We start from the raw sequence: 21,175 nt of genomic DNA, 5'->3' as shown, positions 1-21,175 counted from the left end.
TCACCAGGCCCTTGCCCTCGTTGCCTCCCAAGGTGGCTCCCCCAAAGGGGTGGCGCCCCTTCGGTGGTGGGCCCGCCACCACAGGAGCAGCCCTTTTTTACAAGCCCCGAAAAATGGCTAATCTGAGCAGCTGACCTTCAGGAACTGCTGACTCACCCCTCTGGCCCCAATCCCGCACAGACTCACCTGCTGGGCAACAGACACAGCCCCACACATTAGAGGGCACACAAGCTGGCAAGCTGACAACAGCAGACAGCAACCACACAGGCTCTCACCACTGGGCAGCTGCTGTCTCTGGGAAGCAGATGTTAAAGCCTCCTCCTCCCTACAAGGCTTCTGGCAAATTTTCACATTTGAGATAGTAACCACCTTTGTTTATGACAAGTACTTCCTGTGTAATTACTTCAATCATACCTCAGAAATCTAATTTAGAAGCTGGGGGTTCATGAGGAATAGTAGAGGGGAGATAAATGATTGGGGAATCCCCTCCCCAGTGTGAGACAGTTGAGGTGTGACTGCTGAGGTTTGGGGCTGGGTGAGCAGAAACATTCCACCAAGCCTACTCATTCCTCATTGGGCCCAGTGTTCTCTCTAACAGAGATTCCCAGATGTTGTTGACTACAACTCACATAATCCCCATCCAAAGGCCATTGCAGCTGGGGATGCTGGGAATTGCAGTGAAAAACATCTAGGAATCCCTGTTAGAGGGAATGCTGACTGGGCCTTTTAAAAAAAATGGTTGTTTCCCTTATTTTACAAACTATATTTGTAAGTCCATCCATCTTATTTTTCTTATTTCTCTGTGTAAACTGTCCTGAGCCATTTTTGGAAGGGCGGTATGGAAATCGAAATAATAATAATAATAATAACAACAATATATTTTTCTGCAGCATGCTGAAAGTCGGGATGTGCACAGAACTAGTTCCATGCACTCCAGAGAGGGTGGGGGGGGTTTGCTTTAAGGCGCGGGGAGGGTGTCCTTACCTCCCCTGCTACGTTTCCCCCACTGGTGCTGCTGTCAAAATTGCTGGTACGGGGCAGCTATATACCCTCTTGCCACCCTAGTAAACATAATAACGGAAGTGGCCGGGGCGTGTGTGCACGGGAACAAACCAACAAACCGGTTCATACACACCCCTAGCTGAAAGTACTATCTCCTCCCCCCCTCTTTTTTTTTTTTAAATGGATGGGGCAGTATTTTGCTGCCCAACTGATAGGCTTAGGACTACCAAGTTTGGTATTAGAAGCAGTGACTACAATATTGCAAAAATTGGGCTATGAAATATTCCACTTTTTGTGCTGTTGCAGTGATTATTTTTGCACTGTGCTATATAAACTTGACTTAAGTGAATATAATTTTCATATTTCATGTGATTGATCCTTAAAAGTCTAGCCCCGAATATAGTTTTGCAGTAGTCTCTTGAAAACCTTCACAAAAAATGAAGCTGACCATACTGATTTTAATAAGGATGTTCTTTGTTCTAGTTGTGCTAATTTTAAGTACTGGTCAATACAACCAGCTTGAGAAATTATCAAGAAATGCTTGGAGTTTTCTACTATTTTAATATTTTAGAGCCAGCCTACAGTATCTCCCTGTATGTATATTGCTAAAAGTTGCTGGATAAGCAGATTGGAAGTTTGTTTCAAGAAGCTAATGGCTCAGCTGCACTGACTCCCAAGTTAGCTTCCGGGCCTGATTCTCAGTACAGATATTACCTATAAAACTTTAGATCTGTGGTGGTCAATCTTTTTGGCAAGTGTGCTGGAAGTCCAACATCTGAGATAATGCCACTTTAGAAATTTAGAGTTCAGTTTTAACATATTTACTTAGGAGTAAGTGCTTCTGAGTTCAACAGGAACTTCGGAAACTGCCATATACTGAGTCAGACCATTGGTCTATCTAGCTCAGTATTGTCTTCACAGACTGGCAGCAGCTTCTCCAAGGTTGCAGGCAGGAATCTCTCTCAGCCCTATCTAGTTGCAGCTAGAGGTACACCTAGGTAATTTTGAAGCCTGGACCTAAAGGCCTTTGGAGGCCCCCTCTTCCCTGCAAATTAAGCATCATCATGCTCTGCTGGTTGACCACACCACCCAGGATAGACTAAAGAGGATTTTGTGTGGGGGAGGGGGGAGCCCAGGGGCTGTGGAGGCCCTGGACTTCGGCCCTGAAGTCCAGGGGTAAGAGTGCCTCTGGTTGCAGCCTATTTATGTGCAGAGTTACGTGTGACTAAGCTCACAAAGTTCACTGACTCCTACTGATTTAATTGTTGCTCCAGAACAGAAGAACAACCTTAACAATTAAGTTAGCCCAATGCTGTGTCTCCAAAAATAGCCAGACTTTATATAACAGCCCAGAGTCCTAAACGGGAGTCCAGTTGCTATTGATAATTTCCAGCTCTTGGTTTCAGGCTATGCTATGTAGAAGAATGCATGAAATTCCTTTACTGGTGGGGGCTGGGAATGGGAGGGAACATCGTGAAGATAACTGAAATTATGCTACATTGCCATCTGGTGGTGATATGTAGAGAAAACTGTTGTCTGTTTATTGCTCTGTGAGTGATCCATGTTTTTTTATGATTGGATTGCAATTATGGTCCAAAAGTACATACACAAATCAATTGCAAATTAGTTCATCAGAAATTTGCATTGCCTTGCCTATTTAAATACATTTGTACATGTTCTAAGCTGGACTTTGGATAAGGTTAGAAAAAGAGCCAGCTAAGATGTTTTTAGTCTGATATAAGGAATAGCATAAAGTCTAAATGAAAGAGATGAGTGTCAATGGGGAGAGGAAAACTGCAATAAGATACTAACAAGACAGTCCAGAAAAGCATAATAGCCTGTACATTTAGTGAATATCGTTTACTTGATATGCTGCATTCTATTTATACTGTTGTGCTTATTTATATAATACTATTTAAAATAAATAAATACAATTTTATACTATTGTGTGTTATCAGAAAAATGTTCAGTAATATTTAAGTTAAAATATTAATACAAGGAGTAATAAAGTGAAGGAACTGGAATGATTGGGGCACTATGCCCCACCAGTACTATAAGGATAGAAGAAACCTTTTGGAATAATAATCATGCCTTGTGAAAGAATGCCCAGGACCCCGTTCTGACAGTGCGCTCTCTCTCCTAAGCAGGGCCTTAGTAGCAGGGATGGGGGTTCATGCTAGCCACCGTCATACCTGCCAGAATGTCCACATCAGTGTGCCTTGCCTCTCCCTGGAGGACCAAGGCTGCCCTTCAGTCAGCTCTCCCTCATCATCGGCCCGAGACTGTTTAAGTACAGAGAGACACTTGGGACTTCTTGCTTGGGCCCCACCCTTCCTGCTTGCCCCCATCTTTATTAATTCTGCTTCGGTGCTCCCATTCCTTTTCCTGCCCCATAGTCTCTCCCTGCACTCTCTCCTAATCGTGTCCTCCTACTTCTCCAAGCCCAACCCCACCTCCCAGACACCCTGTCGGTGTTCATGCTGCTTGGCCGATGCCGAATGGATGATGTCATCTGTCCATGCTGGAAGACACAAGGAGGCTGTGGCTGTGTCCAGGATTGGGCATGCAGCATGGAGCTCCTCTTGCCCACGGGCCTCCACCTGCTCCCATGGCTGTTTTGGTGGGCTGCCTGGGCTCATCACCTCGCCACTGCCTCTGGTGGCCATGCCAGCGGTCTGTGCTGTATGGGCCGGATATGCCTGAAATACCTGTACTGATGAATATGTACTGTATAAAAAACAACAGAATGAAAAGCAGAGGAAGAATTTTAGAGGGGTAGCCATGCAGTTCTTCTTCAGTGGATATACATTATTCAAGAATGGGTTACTCGTCTCACTTGCTTCAGAGACACAGCTATGCAAATAACTTTGTGCTTGGTTCCCTTCAGTAGGAAGAACCTCCCGAGTTCCAGTTCCAGCTACTTTGAAACAACAGAGCTTCCACACAGCTCCAGCTCTTTGAACCTTCATTGTCATGCTAGCAGCCAGCTTCAGCATTTTGTTTACCTGAGCTGTTGTCTGGTTCCATGGACAGAAGGGAAAGGATCCAGTCCTCCATCACATCAGTTGCAAAATTCACCAGAGTAGATCTTAATGCAACTATTGAGTCACATGACTGCCTGCATGGATTTCATTCTAGGCCTTCTATACCAGGAGGTGGTTACAATGCAGTGTCACCTTTGTGTATCACTGACACAAGCTGTGACTGTGTCCTTCAAGCAATGGGTCACTTGGCATCCTCTACCTGTGCATCTCTCTCAGGAACATCTCTAGTCTACACAGTTTTATTTGGCTGGAAAACTTACTGTTATAGTAGCTCAAGGCAAATGGTTTCAGAGTCCAGTCACAGCAAAACTTTGGTTAGTGCTCATGGTGATTGGTCTCACTGTAATCAGGTTTCACTTTGAATATCAAAGGGAACATGTGCAGTTCAAACAGGCAATGCCACAGCAAAAGCAAATTAACAGTCAAGATGGGGCAAAATATAGGTCAAGAGGAAGTATTCTCTTTCTTTCGCTGGACAATAGTTATCCTACAGTCTTTAACAGTAGTTCCTGTGTGGGGAATTGACAGGATAATAAATGCTTCAAACAATGGCAGCTTCACCAAATTGTCATTCAGCTCGATAAGGATGACCAGTACAGTTAGGGGAAAGTTAGGTAGGGACCAATGTTATAAGTGTGCCGTCAAGTCAATTTCAACTCCTGGGGCCCACAGAGCCCTGTGGTTTTCTTTTGGTAGAATAAAGGAGGGGTTTACCATCGCCTCCTCCCGCGCAGTGTGAGATTATACCTTTCAGCATCTTCCGATATCGCTGCTGCCCAATATAGGTTCTTCCCATAGTCTGGGAAACATACCAGCGGGGATTATAGAAATCAAACAAACAAAACAAATACACAACACCAAAATGGACTGGCTGTGCTGCCACCAGGACCTGGGCAAGGGGAGTGGAGTCCAAATCTTCAGGATGTGTCTTTCTCTGTCTTGCACATGCATCCTTCCAGTCAGAGATCTCTTTGCCTTTACAATTAAGAACAAAGTTCACAGATTTGTTGCCAGTTTTATTTGTGACAGAAATTCTAATCACTCTATGTTCAGCACTCATACAGTCTATGCACAGTGTACACAGGTACAGTTATTCACATTATGCTGAACACAGGTACAGCAGTAAACTTCTTATGGTACAGTCATTCACCCCAAAATATATACAGAGATGCAGCTAGGTAATTTTGGACCCTAGACCTAATGAGCTTATGGGGGCTCCCCTGCAAATAAACATCCTGCCCCGTATATATACGTTTCACCACAAACTCACAGGCCTGGGCCAGAGTGCTTGTGGGGGGTGGGGGGAGCTAAACAACCTCCAAAGAATCCTTACATCTTCTTGATCATTCACCACAAACCCAAAGATCTGGGCCAGATTGCATTCCCCCCCCCCCACACACACAAGCTGCACAGCTTTATGGAGTCACACAGCTTCCTGACCATTCACAAACTAACTGGTACACAAGAAGTGTCCCTTGCTTCACAGTTCAAACACAAAACCAACTTGGACATATTGTACATTCATAAAGAAAATACATTAAAACCACAACACATGCCCCTTGCTTCACAGTTCTCATGCAAACCTTTTGGGTCACAAACAAACTACTGCAGTAGGGAAAAATTCAATTTACTTGAAATAAAAATAAACAGTCCTGCCATGTGTGCCCAATTTCAGAACTCTTTTAAGTCCAGCCATTCTGGAAATGGGGGTGGGGGTGGGGGTGGGGGGTGTTACACTTTTTTATGAAGGCAAAGGGCAAAATTCTTCACATGAGGGTGGGATGATGGTCCGGGGGTGGGGGGGCTTTTGTAATTCTGTATGTTAAAACATAGGATTTGGGGAAGGTTTTGTAAATTTAAAGAATCAAAAATCAATGGATGAACCAATCTGCTTCAAGATCAATACATATCTGTGCCCAATTTCAGAAATCTAGGCCAAGACATTTTGGAAATATAAACGGGGCCCTCTTTTTCCTTGGAGAATATCATGGGCACCCTAGGAGAGTGGACACATGGACCTGGGCCCCCAGGTCTGTGCCTCACAGCACCCCTGTATGTGCAGACATCTGAGCAGAGGTACAATATTATGTCTGAATAGGGCTAGAGCATAAACTATAGATGCATTAAGCACAATGGTTTATATCCAAAATTAGCCACAACTACATTGCATTGAAATTAATGGAACTTAAGGTAGTAATGATTTGTCTAAGTCCTTTTAATTTCAGCGGAACGTAACCATGACTAACTTTCTTCAGACACAGCCCAATGATCCTATATGTCTTCTCTCAACTCATGGTGTTTCTTGCCACATTTATTTTAAAATCTAAGACAGAGACATGAACTGTAATTCCGATAAGAGTCCCATTTATTTTCTGCTCTGATAGACAGGGTGACTGAGCCTACATAGATGCTCGGCTCCCAGTTCTTAATGGGACACGGTACTTAATGGTCCCTATCATAGGAACATCTGTTGAACTTTGCTCCTTAAAGTAAACCTTTGTCTATAAAAAGGGAAAAGTAGACACTCTCATAGCATTCAGAAGACAATTGACCAAGTGCATATATGTCTACTTAGAAAGCATCCCAAGGAGGGTATAGATTAAAGCAAAACAGATTGTTTCCTTGGCTAACATGGTGGAGACCTTTGCCTTTCTTCAAACAAGTTTAGAATGAGGTGTTTGCTCAAATACCTTCAAACTCTTATGTAGCAGCCAGGTTCTAGATCACATTATGGTCATCCTCACTTGAAGTGTTCCTCAAAGCTTCTCTGCTGAATCCTCCAAGCTGCTCACAAATATCCGCTATGGAGTGCACACGAATGTCATAATCAGGGCTAAATTATGACATGCTGAGGCCCTAAACTATGCCAAGCTTAAAAGGCCCCGTAGCATTACAAAATGGTTGGAAGTGGCACCTTGGTGCATCACTCACCCTGCCCCCTCACTGCCCTGCTCACGGTTACAACAGTCATCTAGAGAGGTGAACACTGCCTGTAACTAGGATGGCAGACCTTGGTCTAAACTGGGCTCTGGTCTAATAGAATATAACTTACAGTTATTTCTGCACTAATTTATAAACTCAATATCATAAATAATTGTGTAGCCATATACAGAATGATAATGAGGCAATTTTCATTATTGCCAGGGTGTGCAGGCGGGCACAGAGAAGCCAGGGTAAACCTTACATTCTGCACAAATGATCAAGGTGAAGGTGGTGGTAGTGTGTTCTGTGCTCATGGGCAGCTCTGCTCCGTGAAGCTCTGTGAAGCATGCAGCAGGGCGGAGGCCTCCAGGCATCCCACAATGCACCGTGTGGCACATGTGTTGCATTGGGGGATTCCCGCATCAGACAGGTGCAGAATTCAGCCTGAGGAGGCACACAATAAGTGGCACCTGGGTTATTTAGGAGGGTTAGGCGGGGAGGAAGCAGAGGGGTCTGCGAGAATCCCGCCACTTCTCACAACCAGCCTAACCCAAGCTGGGCTCTTGATGGGATGAACCTTTTCTGTGCCATTAGAGGAGAAAAACCATTAATGCAGGGTATAGTTATGGGGTACTTTAATATCCCAGAATTGACAGGACAATAAATGCTTCAAACAACGGCAGCTTCACCAAATTGTCATTCAGCTCGATATGGATGACTAGTACAGTTAGGGAAAGGTTTGGTAGGGACCAATATTATAAGTGTGCCATCAAGTCAATTTCAACTCCTGGGGCCCACAGAGCCCTGTGGTTTTCTTTTGGTAGAATAAAGGAGGGGTTTACCATTGCGCCTCCTACGCAATATGAGATTATACCTTTCAGCATCTTCCTGTATCACTGCTGCCTGATATAGGTGCTTCCCATAGTCTGGGAAACATACCAGAGGGGATTCGAACCGGCAACCGCTTGTTAGTCAAGCAGTTCCCCACTGCGCCAGTCACACATGGATATTAGCTTCGGGTAATTTGGGCAGCAATGTTAAGAGATAACTTTGTTTTTCTTTTTAATTTTTAACAGTTTATCATATGCCAGAGAAGAGTATAAATCTGTTATCTGAATTCACATCTGAAAGTTGTGAAAACAATATAGTTGCTTCATTTGAAAAATATCTGTTAGAGAAATTGGAAAGCTTAGTCAACAACCTGGGGTGTGAGATCCAGCAGTGGAGTACACAGTGCCATTCTTCCACAGACTCACTGGAAAAGATTACACACAGGATTACCTTTCAGTTTGTTGGTAAGCTTAATGTTTTACTCACTGGTTCTGTAGTATTGTTACTTTTGAATCTTTTCATGAAAAAAAATGCATAAAATTGCAGCAGTGATACAAGGACTGAGTAAAATTAACTGACTATAATAGTAGATATACAGTATTGGTTAAAATACAACCCAATACTGAACCAATGCAATTGTCTGAGAGACAAAAAGAGAAAATCTAGAGTGAATTTCATCTTATTTTGATTATGCAATTACCATATTTAAAAATGGTTGCTTCATGTTTCACAAATGTAGCAAAATATTCAATCAGTCATCTTTATTACAGCCCAAGACCAGCATATAAGATAAAACAGTAGAGCATGATTAAAACAAATTATGAAACCATGACTATGTTGTTTTAAATTTCTACTCTAATGCTATAAAGCTATAATATGATACTAAAAGGCTGCTACACTTAAAAAAGAGGGTAGCTATATAATTATTAAAATTATAAAATGTAGAATATATAAAATGCAAAAAGCAGTGGCTAAAACAGAGTATATAAAATGGAACATCTAAATAAGAACAATAAAAAATAATATAATCAGCAGTTTAAAACTATGCAGAGCTGATGCTAGGAAATGGCCTGGCAGTCACGACCTGGTGGATCCTACATATTGCCATGCAAAACTTGGCAGTGTTATACGTGAAGGCTGGGTCTTCATCCGAGAGCAGCAACTGGTATAGACATGGTTTGGGCAGCCAGGGTACTTGCGAAATAATGGAAATATAAATTTGACCTGAATGTCTCTGTAAAAGGGGCAAAAAAGGAGCCCATGTTCTGTGCTTTAGCAAAAAATTAGCTTGCATCTGTCCTGAGCTGGGCCAGTTTGAGCCTTGTGGATATATCCTATGAATCCCACAGACTTCAGTGGTGCACGCTTAAGGCTTTACAGCCTATGCATGCTATGCTCTACACCATCTCATGTGCTTATGATGGGGTATATGAGATCTGACCCAAGCCCTACTGGTACCTGAGGCAGGAGCAAGATGCTGCCCTCCACACCTGCAGCACATGAAGGATACTACAAGCCAATTCCCCTCTCTGATCTCCCCACCTGCAATATGCTTCCCCCCACCCACCCATCTCCCCAGTCACAGTGTACAGAGCTCACTGTGAGCCCCTTTCCCCTTAATTGGAGGTGGTGGCAGCTACTCTTCCTTCTCCTCCTCTTTCTGCTTGTCTGCTCCACTCCCTGCCACTTGAAAAGGCAAGGAGCAGGACATGGAATGTAAGGAACTATGGGGCCCTCCCACTCCTCCACACATTTCTTTCCACTCTGTTCCCTGCCCTGTGCCTTGAGCAGAATGAGGAAGGGTGGTAGCAGAAGGAGCAGAGGCACTACCTCTACCACTTGTGGCAGGTAGGGGTGTCCATCCACTACTGGAAATGGTCAGTGAGTTAGGTGGCAGGTTAGTGGAGATAGCTAATTCTCCGCATCCACCAGTTCACCCCTGAGTCAGCTGCCTCATCACATCACACCTAGTTGCCGAACTAGTCATTGGGCATACCAACATTTCTGTCCAGAGTCCAAGTATGGGGGAGGGAAAGGGCCCAAAGACCCATGGGGGCCCAGCTTGAGCTACAAACAAATTATCATGAAGGGAAAATTGAGGCTAAATTGTAGATCACACTTGTGTATGTTTATGCTAAAGTTGCCCTGTGGCTATATGGAGTATAAGATTCTGTTTATTTTATTTTATTTATTTAAAATATTTATACCCTGTCCCTCTAGTACACTACTGCTCGGTGAAGCTCACAACATCAATAAAATAAACACAATGTAAAATAAGAGATTAGTAAAGTTAAACAAGTTAAGTTAACCAAGTTAAAAGACTAGGCTAAAACCACATTTAAAATTACATTTCTTTTTTTTTAAAGTTTCAAATTAAAAGTTATTTAAAAAGCAAAAAACTAAGAACTATGAAAACCTATCAGATATAAGCAGCAGATAAAACATTAAAAAGCTTCTAAAGAGATGTGTACTTCATTGTTTGAAAACACTGAGGAGGGAGCATGGTGAAGCTCTTCGGGGAAGGTGTTCCAAAGCTGAGGGACCACAATCGAGGGGAGGGTATATGTGTTACAAACTTGTACTGAGCCTAAGAAAAATCATGGTTGGGCACTTGTTATGTCATTGCAAGATCACAAAATGTGATATACTGAACAGTTTATCTCCCTCCGCTAACTTGGTGAGATTTAACTCCTGTTTTTCCTTTTTCTTAAATGAACAGATATCCAGTCTATTCATTCCAATTCATAAAATCTAACATTTATTGGCAGACCTTCCCAGGACTTAGGAATAATAAGGACCTAACTGCCTTAGGGAAGAAGGGCAGCACTTAAGAGCACGGGTGAAGATGATGGGGGAGATTTTGTGTTTAGCTTCTTTTTTCTTGTTTGGCAAATGTAACAATCTAGGCCTGAACAGTGGTATGAATGTTCCTGACTTCCGTGTGAGAGTTGAATGACTAGGAAGAATCTAGGATACAGTGGGGTTTTCCCCTCTCCCTACCATATTGTTTTGATTTGGTAGAACTATATTGTTGGGCAGGGCAGCTGTTAATGGTAGTGTAACATTGGCATGATGTTACACACATCGGTTGGCACAGATCATCACAAACTGCCAGTTCAAATAACAGATACTGTACCAACAATACCCATGGCATCACCAGTCATAACAATATGTGCCAAGGATACTCCTACTTATTTATTTTATTTATGTATTCGATTTATTTACCACCCTTCCAAAAAAAAGCTTAGCCATACACAGAAGGAATCACTGAACACATGGCAATGGCAGAATGATTCCATTTTGGCATTTTGCCCAGCACAGCCTGGCAGTCACAGTGACATCAAAGTGTCCTTACCACAATGGCACAGCCAGAAGAGTGCCGCTCGCTGCCTCCTTGGTGGCGCGGCCGTTTGTCCCAGCCCCTTACCAGGAGCACACGGGGCTGGGAGCCACTTCCGATTGGCCCTGGCATCACTTCCGGGGCAGACCGGAAGTGTAAAGCAGGCAGCGCGCCTGCGCCGGCTCAGTCCGCCTCTCAATCTCGGAGAGGTCGGACGTACCGGAGGGTTGCTCTGCCGGGCACGTGGCTGGCAGCAAGCTCGGGGGCCTTCACTGCAGGGCAGGGCTGAAGCCCATCCCGCCGGCGAGCAGCAGCAGGCACCGGGCACCGTTTGGGGGCATACGATGGCAATGGCAGAATGATTCCATTTTGGCATTTTGCCCAGCACAGCCTGGCAGTCACAGTGACACCAAAGTGTCCTTACCACAATGGCACAGCCAGAATGAGTCCAGTAATTGACACATTACAGGGATCCTTCAGATAGAGGATTCAGATACTTTTGTACCATATAAACAGCTACCTTTTGACTAGCAAACTGCAAAAGAAGGTCCTACATGCCATTATAATAGTGTACCAGCTCCAGTTCCTATATGGGAGAAAGCATTGATGGTGGGCCAAAAAAGGTTGTGGGAATAGTGTTACCACACAATGCCTGTGTGATGGGAGCAGGCTTTTGCAAGAAATAGAGCCACAAGGAACAGTGAGAGCTGCCGTAAGGGCTGTGTGGTAGATCAGCAAGAAAGAATCTGAATCCTACACCTAACCACACAGTCCAGAAGAAACATCCATAAGGGCCTTTTTAATCTCCCCATGGTCCCAGCTATATAGATCAGGTTTTTTAAATATTTATTTATTTACTTACTTACTTACTTAATATATCGACTGACTCCAAAGGCTCTAGGCAGTTCACAAAACACTAAGCTAAAATAAATTTCATTTTAAAAAACTACTTGGTTTAAAATAAAATCTGAATGTAATGTTTACAGTCTCTTAAAACTGAATACAGTATACAGTATGACTGTCTTAGGAGCTTTGGGGAAAACATCATGTACTTATATGATGACTTGATACTGGGGTTCATCTGTGCATTCACACATATGGCATTTCACCTGTGCAGCTGACTCTTTGGGAAGTTTTCAAAAGCTCCTCGTGATGCTCTGATGTTGTCCTCACGTGGCTGGAGTGACAGTTAGGAGAGAGCCGTTGGAGTGTCAGTACCTCAGTTCCTTTGTGACCACTGCACTGGCAGCTCTTGGGAATGTCACTCCTATCAGAGAGTTTGTTTTGTTCTGTATTATAAGAGTTGTTATTTTTTTTCTTTTGGTGTGGTTCTGCTGCACAGCTTATTATTTATGTTTGATGGACACAAAGAACACTTCCAAAAAACATAAGAACATCTATCTATCTGTCAAATTTATACCCCGCCCAAACTTACATCTCTAGTGCCAAACTTTCATCCATGGGTTGGCATAGACTGTGTTTGAATTGCCATGGTGAGGACTGTAAGGTCCATCTACTCTGTGTGCAGAAGATCCCAAATTCAATCCTTGGCATCTCCAGGTAGGGCTGGGAAAGACTTTTGCTGAAACTTTGATGAACTGCTGCTGGTCAATTTAGACAGTATTGAGGTAGATGGGACCAATGGCCTTTTTTGGTATAAGGCAGCTTCCCATGTTCCCAACATACAAGAAAAAGTTGAAAACTAAAGCTTAGGGCAGCATTGTATGATTCAGTGCTACACCCTTGCATCACCACAACATCTACAGTGACCTTTGCATCAACTCTTCTGACATCACCAAGTTCAACAGGGATGTCAACAATGGACTTCAGTACCAGCAGTTACACAGATAGTGATTCCTACACCAGAGGTGCCAAGGATTATTCTGCCGGAGAGTCAGAATGATGCTTCAAGAGATACTGCTGAAGTGGTTTCTGAGCTTGATCAGACTAATAAGTCCTCCTCCACACCGAGGAAGATTATGGAACCTTTGGTGGACTCCTCCATTTTGAGAAAGTATTCTCATGAGCAGGGTGTGCCAAAGAAAAGGCATTCTTCAACTTCAAAAGATCCAATATTGAGATAAAAGAAGTTTCTCAAGCAAGGGGAACCTATACTGTCAACGAAGCATGTAGCATCAACTCCTCAGTTTAACAAATCCAGCACTGTGCACAGTAGAGAATGATGATAAACTCACTGAGGTTCCAAGAATTCCTTTCTTTTCTTTAGAACAGATCTGCTCAGATCTGTTTTGGAAGAACTCCAAAATTGAAGAGTGGAATGGAAACAAGAACGGGGGCCTTTGGATACTTTGAGACCGAGACACACTTTTCAGGATGTTTGTGTTTATTTCCAAATCCCAAAGAAGTATGAGACAACCCATTCTGGATTTAAGGTGCCTGAATGATTTTGTTCTGTAAAAAACAAAACAAAAAATATTTTAAAATCAAAGTTAAAGATGATTTCCATACAAACAATACTGCTTCTCCTTATAAAAGATGAATGGTTTGTGGTTATCAGTTTGAAGAATTCAGATTTATATACATATCCAGCATGGCACAGAAAATACCTTCATTTCACATTAGGAAGGGAGTTTTTTTAGTATAAAATTCTTCCTTTCAGCTTATCAATGGCTCCCAGAGTTTTCACAAAATGCGTGGCAGATTGTATTTTTGAGGTGCAGAAGCAATATATATCCTTTCATAGACTGGCTAATTGTTGCATCTATTGATGCTGGTAAAGATTTATTCAAAATCTAAGATTCACCTCAATTGGAAAAAAATCTCAGTTGACTCCCTCTCACAATACCGTTTGTAGGGCAGTCTAGGATTCAATTGAAAAGAAGGCATAGTTTTTTAAGTCAAGGGCTGCGAGTATTCAACACATAGTTATGGACTGTATCTCTCACCGAAATCAGCAAGCAAAGATAATTCAGTATTTACTGGGTCTTACAGCATCATGCAAAACTGTGGTTCCATTTGCATTAATTCAAATTAAACCATTTGAATTTTGGTCTCTGTCAGCTTTCTGCCATCAGAAAGTCTTTCGGTCCAAATCTTTAACCATTCCACAAAAGATTCTGCTTGCTCTAGAAAGGTGGTTACAGCCAACTGTTGTGATCACTTCAGAGGCATCCCTGACAGGATGTGGTGCCCACTGTCAAGGGCCCAGGGCAAGAAATTGTGGTCACGTGTGCATCATGACAAACCTTGGAGAGTTTTGCCCTATTCCTTGCACTAAGATCTTCAATTGATAAGAAGCAGGGTAGTGCAAGTGGCAATGGACAACATGACAGCTGTAGCTAATTTGAACAAGCAGGGAGGAACTGTCTTGAGGACCCTGTGCAATCTTGCCATAGACATTTGGGAATATATTCCAAAATGAGAGTTATTTCAGTTGCCATAAATATAAAATGTGATGGCAAATTCTCTCAGCACGCACATATAGCCCACCTGCCATGCACAAGTTGAGCATAGCATTACTTAAAAACCAATGTTTGAACAGTGTGGTTTCCCACTGAAAGGCCTCTTTGCAACTCAGACCAACACAAAAATGCAAAACGTTTTATTCTAGAGCAAGGATAGCCTCTAGGGGATGTGTTGCTTATAAAATAGAAGGAATCTTTTACATATTCTCACCATTTCCACAGATCCCAAGGATTCTCAACAGGATTCTATCACAGGGCATATCCTACATTCTCATTACCCCATGGTGGCCAAAATTATTTTTGTTTCCACTTCTGTAAATATCACAGGAATCTTACCTAACCAATTTTCATTGGTTAGAGACCTCTTTTTGCAGGACAAGGGCAAGATTCTCCACTACAGTGCAGGAACTCTGAAATTGACAGCATGGGGAACACAGAGCTAGATCAACATGAAAGATAACTGGATAATATTTTCTTATACTAAAAAGAAATCTGCTGGGAGATATTCCTTCAAGTGGAAGAGATTCTGAGCTACACTACAGAAATAAATTTACTCATAACTGCAACTCTACATCAGATATTACTCTACACATCATCTCTAAAATCCATGGATCTCTCCAACAATCCTTTAAAAGTTCACCTTGCCAGGTAGCAAGATAGTGATGTGAAAGTGAGAGGAAGCTTTTATAGCTCTGTCTGACATGCAGCACAGCCCTTAATTAAAAACAGCTGGTCAAAGCTGTTTTCAAGGTGAAGAGCTCATCATTTCTTGGGGGTTGCTGGGGTTTTTTTAATAGAAGCTTGTGGTAGCAAGCATGACTTGTCCCCATAGCTGAGCAGGGTCTGCCCTGGCTGCATATGAATGGGAGACTTGATGTGTGAGCACTGCAAGATATTCCCCTCAGGGGATGAAGCCGCTCTGGGAAGAGCAGAAGGTTCCAAGTTCCCTCCCTGGCTTCTCCAAGATAGGGCTGAGAGAGATTCCTGCCTGCAACCTTGGAGAAGCCGCTGCCAGTCTGTGAAAACAATACTGAGCTAGATAGACCAATGGTCTGACTCAGTATATGGCAGTTTCCTATGTTCCTATGAACCCAGAAAAGGGACTTTCTTCAATATCAAGGACTGCATTGAGACTCTATAATATACCATCAGGAAACTAAGTGTCAGCAGTTTTAAGATCAGACTACCATGTGTGAATGGCTCCCCTCCCCCCAGTATTTCCTTGCACCTAAGTATACTTATCTTTGATTTTCATCTTTATAATTACGTCTATATCCTCCCTATTCTCGTTCATTTCAACGTTTGGAATTTTGACAAGAAAGCTTGTTCGTCGGATAACTTACATCTCTAACTGCACTATAGGACACTATACTTTTACTTTGGAAAAGCCTCTTTTTTCTATATATATGTCGAAGTTCTAAGGAGAAATTTGTTGGACTATATTCAGGAGGACTTCTGACTCTCTTTTTTGCTGCAAAAAGTTGTTAGCTTTTACAGACTAATTACAGACTAATTGTTACAGACTAATTTGTCACTTGTTTATTCTTCGTGTGTAGCCATAAATTTCCCCAAGACTTATTGCTTTACTATTTCTGTTGTGTCATTACCTACTTTGGCCCTTTTGGTTAAGATTAAGTGTTCTTTCTTTCTTGTTTTTATTAGTACTTTGTAATTCTTTTGGATGACCACTTGAGGGACTCACTCCTTCATGTTTTGTATAACGTAACGCGTTTTGTTTACTAATGGTTGTCTTTATTTTAGGGTAGACATATTTACGTTTTTAACTGTAAAAAACTCGAGTTTGTATGGGTGTACCCTATTTTTATTATTATTATTATTATTATTATTATTATTATTATTATTATTATTATTATTATTTTACACAGTCGGACAGGTGTTATTGACTGGTTTGTTTTATCCAGACATCGAGTCCTTCCCAAGGACCTGAGATGGCTGAATTTTATTGTCAATGTTGTTGCTGTTGTTATAGGTATCATCGCAGAATATAGGCTGTTCCCAGTAAAGCTGCTTTTTGTAATTGGCTGATGGTGATTTCTGTGGCCCCTATGGTGTTGAGGTGCTCTTCAAGGTCTTTTGGAACTACACTCAGGGCGCCAATTACCACTGGGATTATTTTGGTCTTTTTCTGCCATAGCCTTTCAGTTTCAATTTGTCGATCTTTGTATTTGGTGATTTTTTTTTTCTATTTCTTTTTCTTCTATTCTGCTATCCCCTGGTATTGCTATGTCAATTATTTTGACTTGTTTTTCTTTCTTTTCGGCTACAGTTATATCTGGTGCATTGTGTGGCAGATGTTTGTCTGTTTGTAGTCGGAAGTCCCATAATATTTTTACATCTTCATTTTCTTCAACTTTTTCAATTTGATGGTCCCACCAATTTTTGGCTACAGGTAGCTTGTATTTTTTGCAGATGTTCCAGTGTATCATCCCTCCTACTTTGTCATGCCTTTGTTTGTAGTCAGTCTGTGCGATCTTTTTACAACAGCTGATTAGGTGGTCCACGGTTTCATCTGCTTCTTTACAAAGGCGGCACTTGCTGTTTGTGGTTGATTTTTCAACTTTTGCTCTTATTGCATTTGTTCTTAGTGCCTGTTCTTGTGCAGCCAGTATTAAACCCTCTGTTTCTTTCTTCAGGTTGCCATTCTTAAGCCATTGCCAGGTCTTGGTGATGTCTGATTTTCTACTTATATTGTGAAAAATTGACCATGCAGGGGCTTATTTTTCCATTTTTCTGCTCGGTTCTTGACTTCTTTTTTCTTGTAGGCCTGCTTTCTTTCATTGGTGTTGAATAGTTTCACATTATTGACCATTTGAAGTGCATCTTCTTCACTGTCCTTGATATATTCTTCAAGGCCTCTTTTCTCCTCCTCTACTGTTTGATGGACTTGCAGCATTCCTCTTCCACCTGAGCTGCGAGGGAGGTATAGCCTATCGACATCACTGCGGGGGTGCAGAGCATGATTGATGGTCATGATTTTCCTGGTCTTACGATCTAGCGTCTCTCTAGCTCTGCCTGGGTCCAGTCTATTATTCCTGCAGTGTATCTGATAACAGGTATAGCCCAGGTGTTTATGGCTTGTATGGTGTTCCCGCCATTGAGTTTGGACGAGGATTTTTCTAACTCTCCTGATGTATTCATTTCCAATTTTTCTTTTAACTTCAGTGTGTGCGATGTTATCAGCCTGGAGAATGCCCAGGTATTTGTAAGGTTCTTTCTCTTCCAGGTTCTTGATCTTGCTTCCATTGGGCAGTTCTATTCCTTCTGTTTTTCTTATTTTCCCTCTGTTCATTATTAATGCAGCACACTTGTCTAGTCCAAATTCCATTGCTATATCACTACTGAATATACGGACAGTGTTTAGCAGTGATTCAATTTCTGACTGGGACTTTCCATACAACTTCAGATCTTCCGTGTACAGCAGATGGTTGATTTGACTTGATGTTTTAGATGTTTGGTATCCGAGGCCTGTTTTGTTTAGTATTTGTGGAAGTGGGGTCATGGCGATTACAAACAACAGAGGGGACAGTGAGTCCCCTTGGAAAATGCCTCTTCTAATGCTAACCTGTCCAAGTGTCTCGCCATTGATTGTTAACTGTGTACTCCACATGCTCATTGCTTTTTTTTATAAATATCTGAATGTTTTTGCTAACACCAGTTGATTCTAAACATTTTAGTATCCATGTGTGAGGCAATGAGTCGAAGGCTTTCTTGTAGTCAATCCATGCGACACTTAGATTTGTTTTTCTTCTCTTGCAATTTTCTAAAATCATTTTGTCAATCAGCAGCTGGTCTTTTGTGCCTCTGGTGTTCGGGCAATTTCCTTTCTGTTCAACTGGAAGCTGCTTATTAGTTAATAAGTGTTGCATTACTTCATCTGCTATTATTCCAGTTAATAATTTGAACATGGTTGGCAGACAGGTTATCAGTCTGTAATTACTTGGAACTGCACCTTTTGCTGGATCTTTCATGATGAGATGAGTTTTCCCAGTTGTTAGCCATTGTTCAATATCACCTCCTTGCAAAATGTGATTGAACTGTTTTGATAGTTGTTTATGAAGGCTTGTTAGGTGTTTAAGCCAAAAGCCATGCAGTTCATCGTCGCCTGGAGCAGTCCAATTTTTAATTTTCTTTGCTCTTTCACTTATTAATTCTGGTGTTATTATTAGATCTTGCATTTGTTGGTTACATTTTTTGACCTCTTTCATCCAGCCTGCTTTTTTATTATAATCTATTGGATTGTCCCATAATTTCCCCCAGAACTGCACTGTTTCTTCTTTATTTGGTGTTTCTATGTTTCTTGCAGTTTCTCCTTCTATGCTTTGGTAGAAACGTCTCTGATTCAACTGGAATTGGAGATTCTGCCTGTGTTGTGTAGTTCTGGCTTCATATCTGCTAATCTTCTTTGACACTGTTGTTATTTGCTGCTTTATTATTTCCAGGACTTCTCTAATTTTCCTTGAATCTAGGTGGTATTTTTGGATCAGATACTGTTTGGTGTTTTCATTCCTCAGCTTCTTGTCTTTCATATCTTTCAATTTACTAGCATCTGATCTAAGCCTGGAGATTTTATTTTCTAGTCTAATCTTCCATTTAGGTGATGTACTACTTTCTTTTTTTACAGGTCCATTGATCTTATATCCGAGCTCTTGTGTTGTTATTGTTGCTGCACTGTACATTAGTTGGTTTGTTTCTTGCAAATTATTGGTTGTTATCTCTGCAAGTGCAGCACTGACAACTTTTAATTCCTGAGCAAGTTGTTTTTTGGCAACTGTTTTTAGAGCTGGAAGTCGAACCCTGGTGGTGGTTTGGTTCATGTGCTCAGTTATTTTTTGCTTTAGTTCTTGTTGCTTTTCTGTTAAATGGCATTTGGGTTTTTGAGGTGAAGGCAAAAGGGAGGTTGCCTGGTTTTGATTTTGAAACAGTTCAGCAACAGTGGTATCCTCTATTTCCAACACCTCCTCTACCTGCGCCTGAGCAACTGCTTCATTTGGTGGTGATTCTTCTTCCATCTCTTGAGCCTGTGTTGCTCTTTGCAGTTCTTCCAGCTCAACTCCTGTGAATACTTTATTTCTTATTATGAATCTTCTCTGGTCTGCTAGCCTTTGTTCTGTTATTTCTGTATCTGGATGCTTCTCTTTCCAAATTTGGTACATTCTTTTTAAATAACCTCTTCTAGTTGGACTAGACTTGTAATAGCAGATCATTATTTCCTTGTTGGCATTTTTTGTTTTTTTGTTTTTGTTTTTTTTGGTTAAGCGACGTTTCTTCCAGTAACTTTGCTGTCTTCAGCCCTGGTTGCTCAACTGAAGATCCTGAGTCCTGTTGCCCACTTGCCACCAGATGTCCAGGGACTCCAGCACCTTGCGCGGTCCTTGTTGACCCAGGCAACGACCGATCCGGTATAGATTTATTAAAGTTACGTCTCACCATATTGTTGATGGGAGAGGCACTTTTTGTCTGGCTCCTCTGGTGAGACCTGTCCAGTATGGTTGGACCTCTGGCATAGCTCTCACTTTCCTCAGAGCACGCAAGCCCCACAACCACGCCAAGGTAGTGCCTCACTGGGGGTATTATTATTATTATTATTATTATTATTATTATTATATTTCTATTTATATACTGCCCTTCCAAAAATGGCTCAGGGCGGTTCACAACATGATAAAAACAATTAAAACAAATTAACAATTAAAATAAAACTATTAAAACACAGTAAAATCAATAAAACAGCTAAAAGCCCTAAAACAGTATAAAATTAAAACTACACATTTAAAAAGCTGAAAAAGCTTGGGTGAAGACGTGGTTCTTCAGATGTTTTTAAAAATAGTCAGGGATGGGGAGGATCGCATCTCAGCAGGGAGTGCATTCCACAATCTCGGGGCAGCAATCGAGAAGGCCCATCTCCGTGCGGCCACCAGATGAGCTGGCGGTAACTGGAGACGGACCTCCTCAAATGACCTCAGTGGACCTTCTTTTGTACTGTATGGAAAGAGCATGCTGAAGTTAACTGAATTATAATAGCAGTGTTGCTTGTAACATAGGGTCTAACTTGTGAACCCAATTAATAATAGCTTTTATTAATCTGTAAATAGGGAATCATTTACTAGCTTAAAGCAAATGTAACATACACAGAGTGCAGGTTTAGCTTGAATTCCCGAGATTTAAATAGCGTTTTTTAATGACACATTTGTTAGGGGCTCATTTAGGTTTTGTTTTTATTTTGTATTACCCTAGTGTCTAAACTGCAAGTTAGTAACCAACACAATGGAAGGTTACCCTCAAGCTGAAATCTTATTTTCAGGACTTCAACAGTTAATAACCTTAGAGTGATGTAATTTTGGTACCAGAATTGAGAAGAAATTGGACCATTTATGCTTGCTTATTTTGAATATTGACTTGGATCAAGAGGAATCTGGATGTGATCGATATGATTCAGCTGAAGAGGAATCTTGATCTGATCTGTCTGGCCTGTTTGGAGAAATCTCCTCCTTTGCTCATCGTTGGACCAGAAGAAATACATGATCAATCACTGCAGAACAAGGAGATTGAGTTTCTCCTTTTACAGGCTGTGGCTTTTCTTACTCAGACCCATA

General features: G+C 41.7%; 1 protein-coding gene across 6 annotated transcripts in view; it reads left to right on the top strand.

Annotated features, from left to right (window-relative positions):
* Positions 1–21,175, top strand: part of LOC128329260 (zona pellucida-binding protein 2-like) — a 67,646-nt gene that overhangs the window by 15,932 nt on the left and 30,539 nt on the right. For 5 of the 6 annotated variants that reach the window (XM_053260123.1, XM_053260127.1, XM_053260125.1 and 2 more), the window contains exon 5: positions 8,045–8,263. The exons of the other annotated variant lie outside the window; for it this stretch is intronic. In XM_053260123.1, the coding sequence (XP_053116098.1) occupies positions 8,045–8,263 (219 nt within the window). The remainder of the gene's footprint in view (positions 1–8,044; positions 8,264–21,175) is intronic. 6 annotated transcript variants of the gene reach the window in all.

This window comes from Hemicordylus capensis, chromosome 6, assembly GCF_027244095.1.
Source record: "Hemicordylus capensis ecotype Gifberg chromosome 6, rHemCap1.1.pri, whole genome shotgun sequence".
Taxonomy (NCBI): Eukaryota; Metazoa; Chordata; class Lepidosauria; order Squamata; family Cordylidae; genus Hemicordylus; species Hemicordylus capensis.
This window is presented reverse-complemented; position numbering and strand designations above follow the sequence as displayed.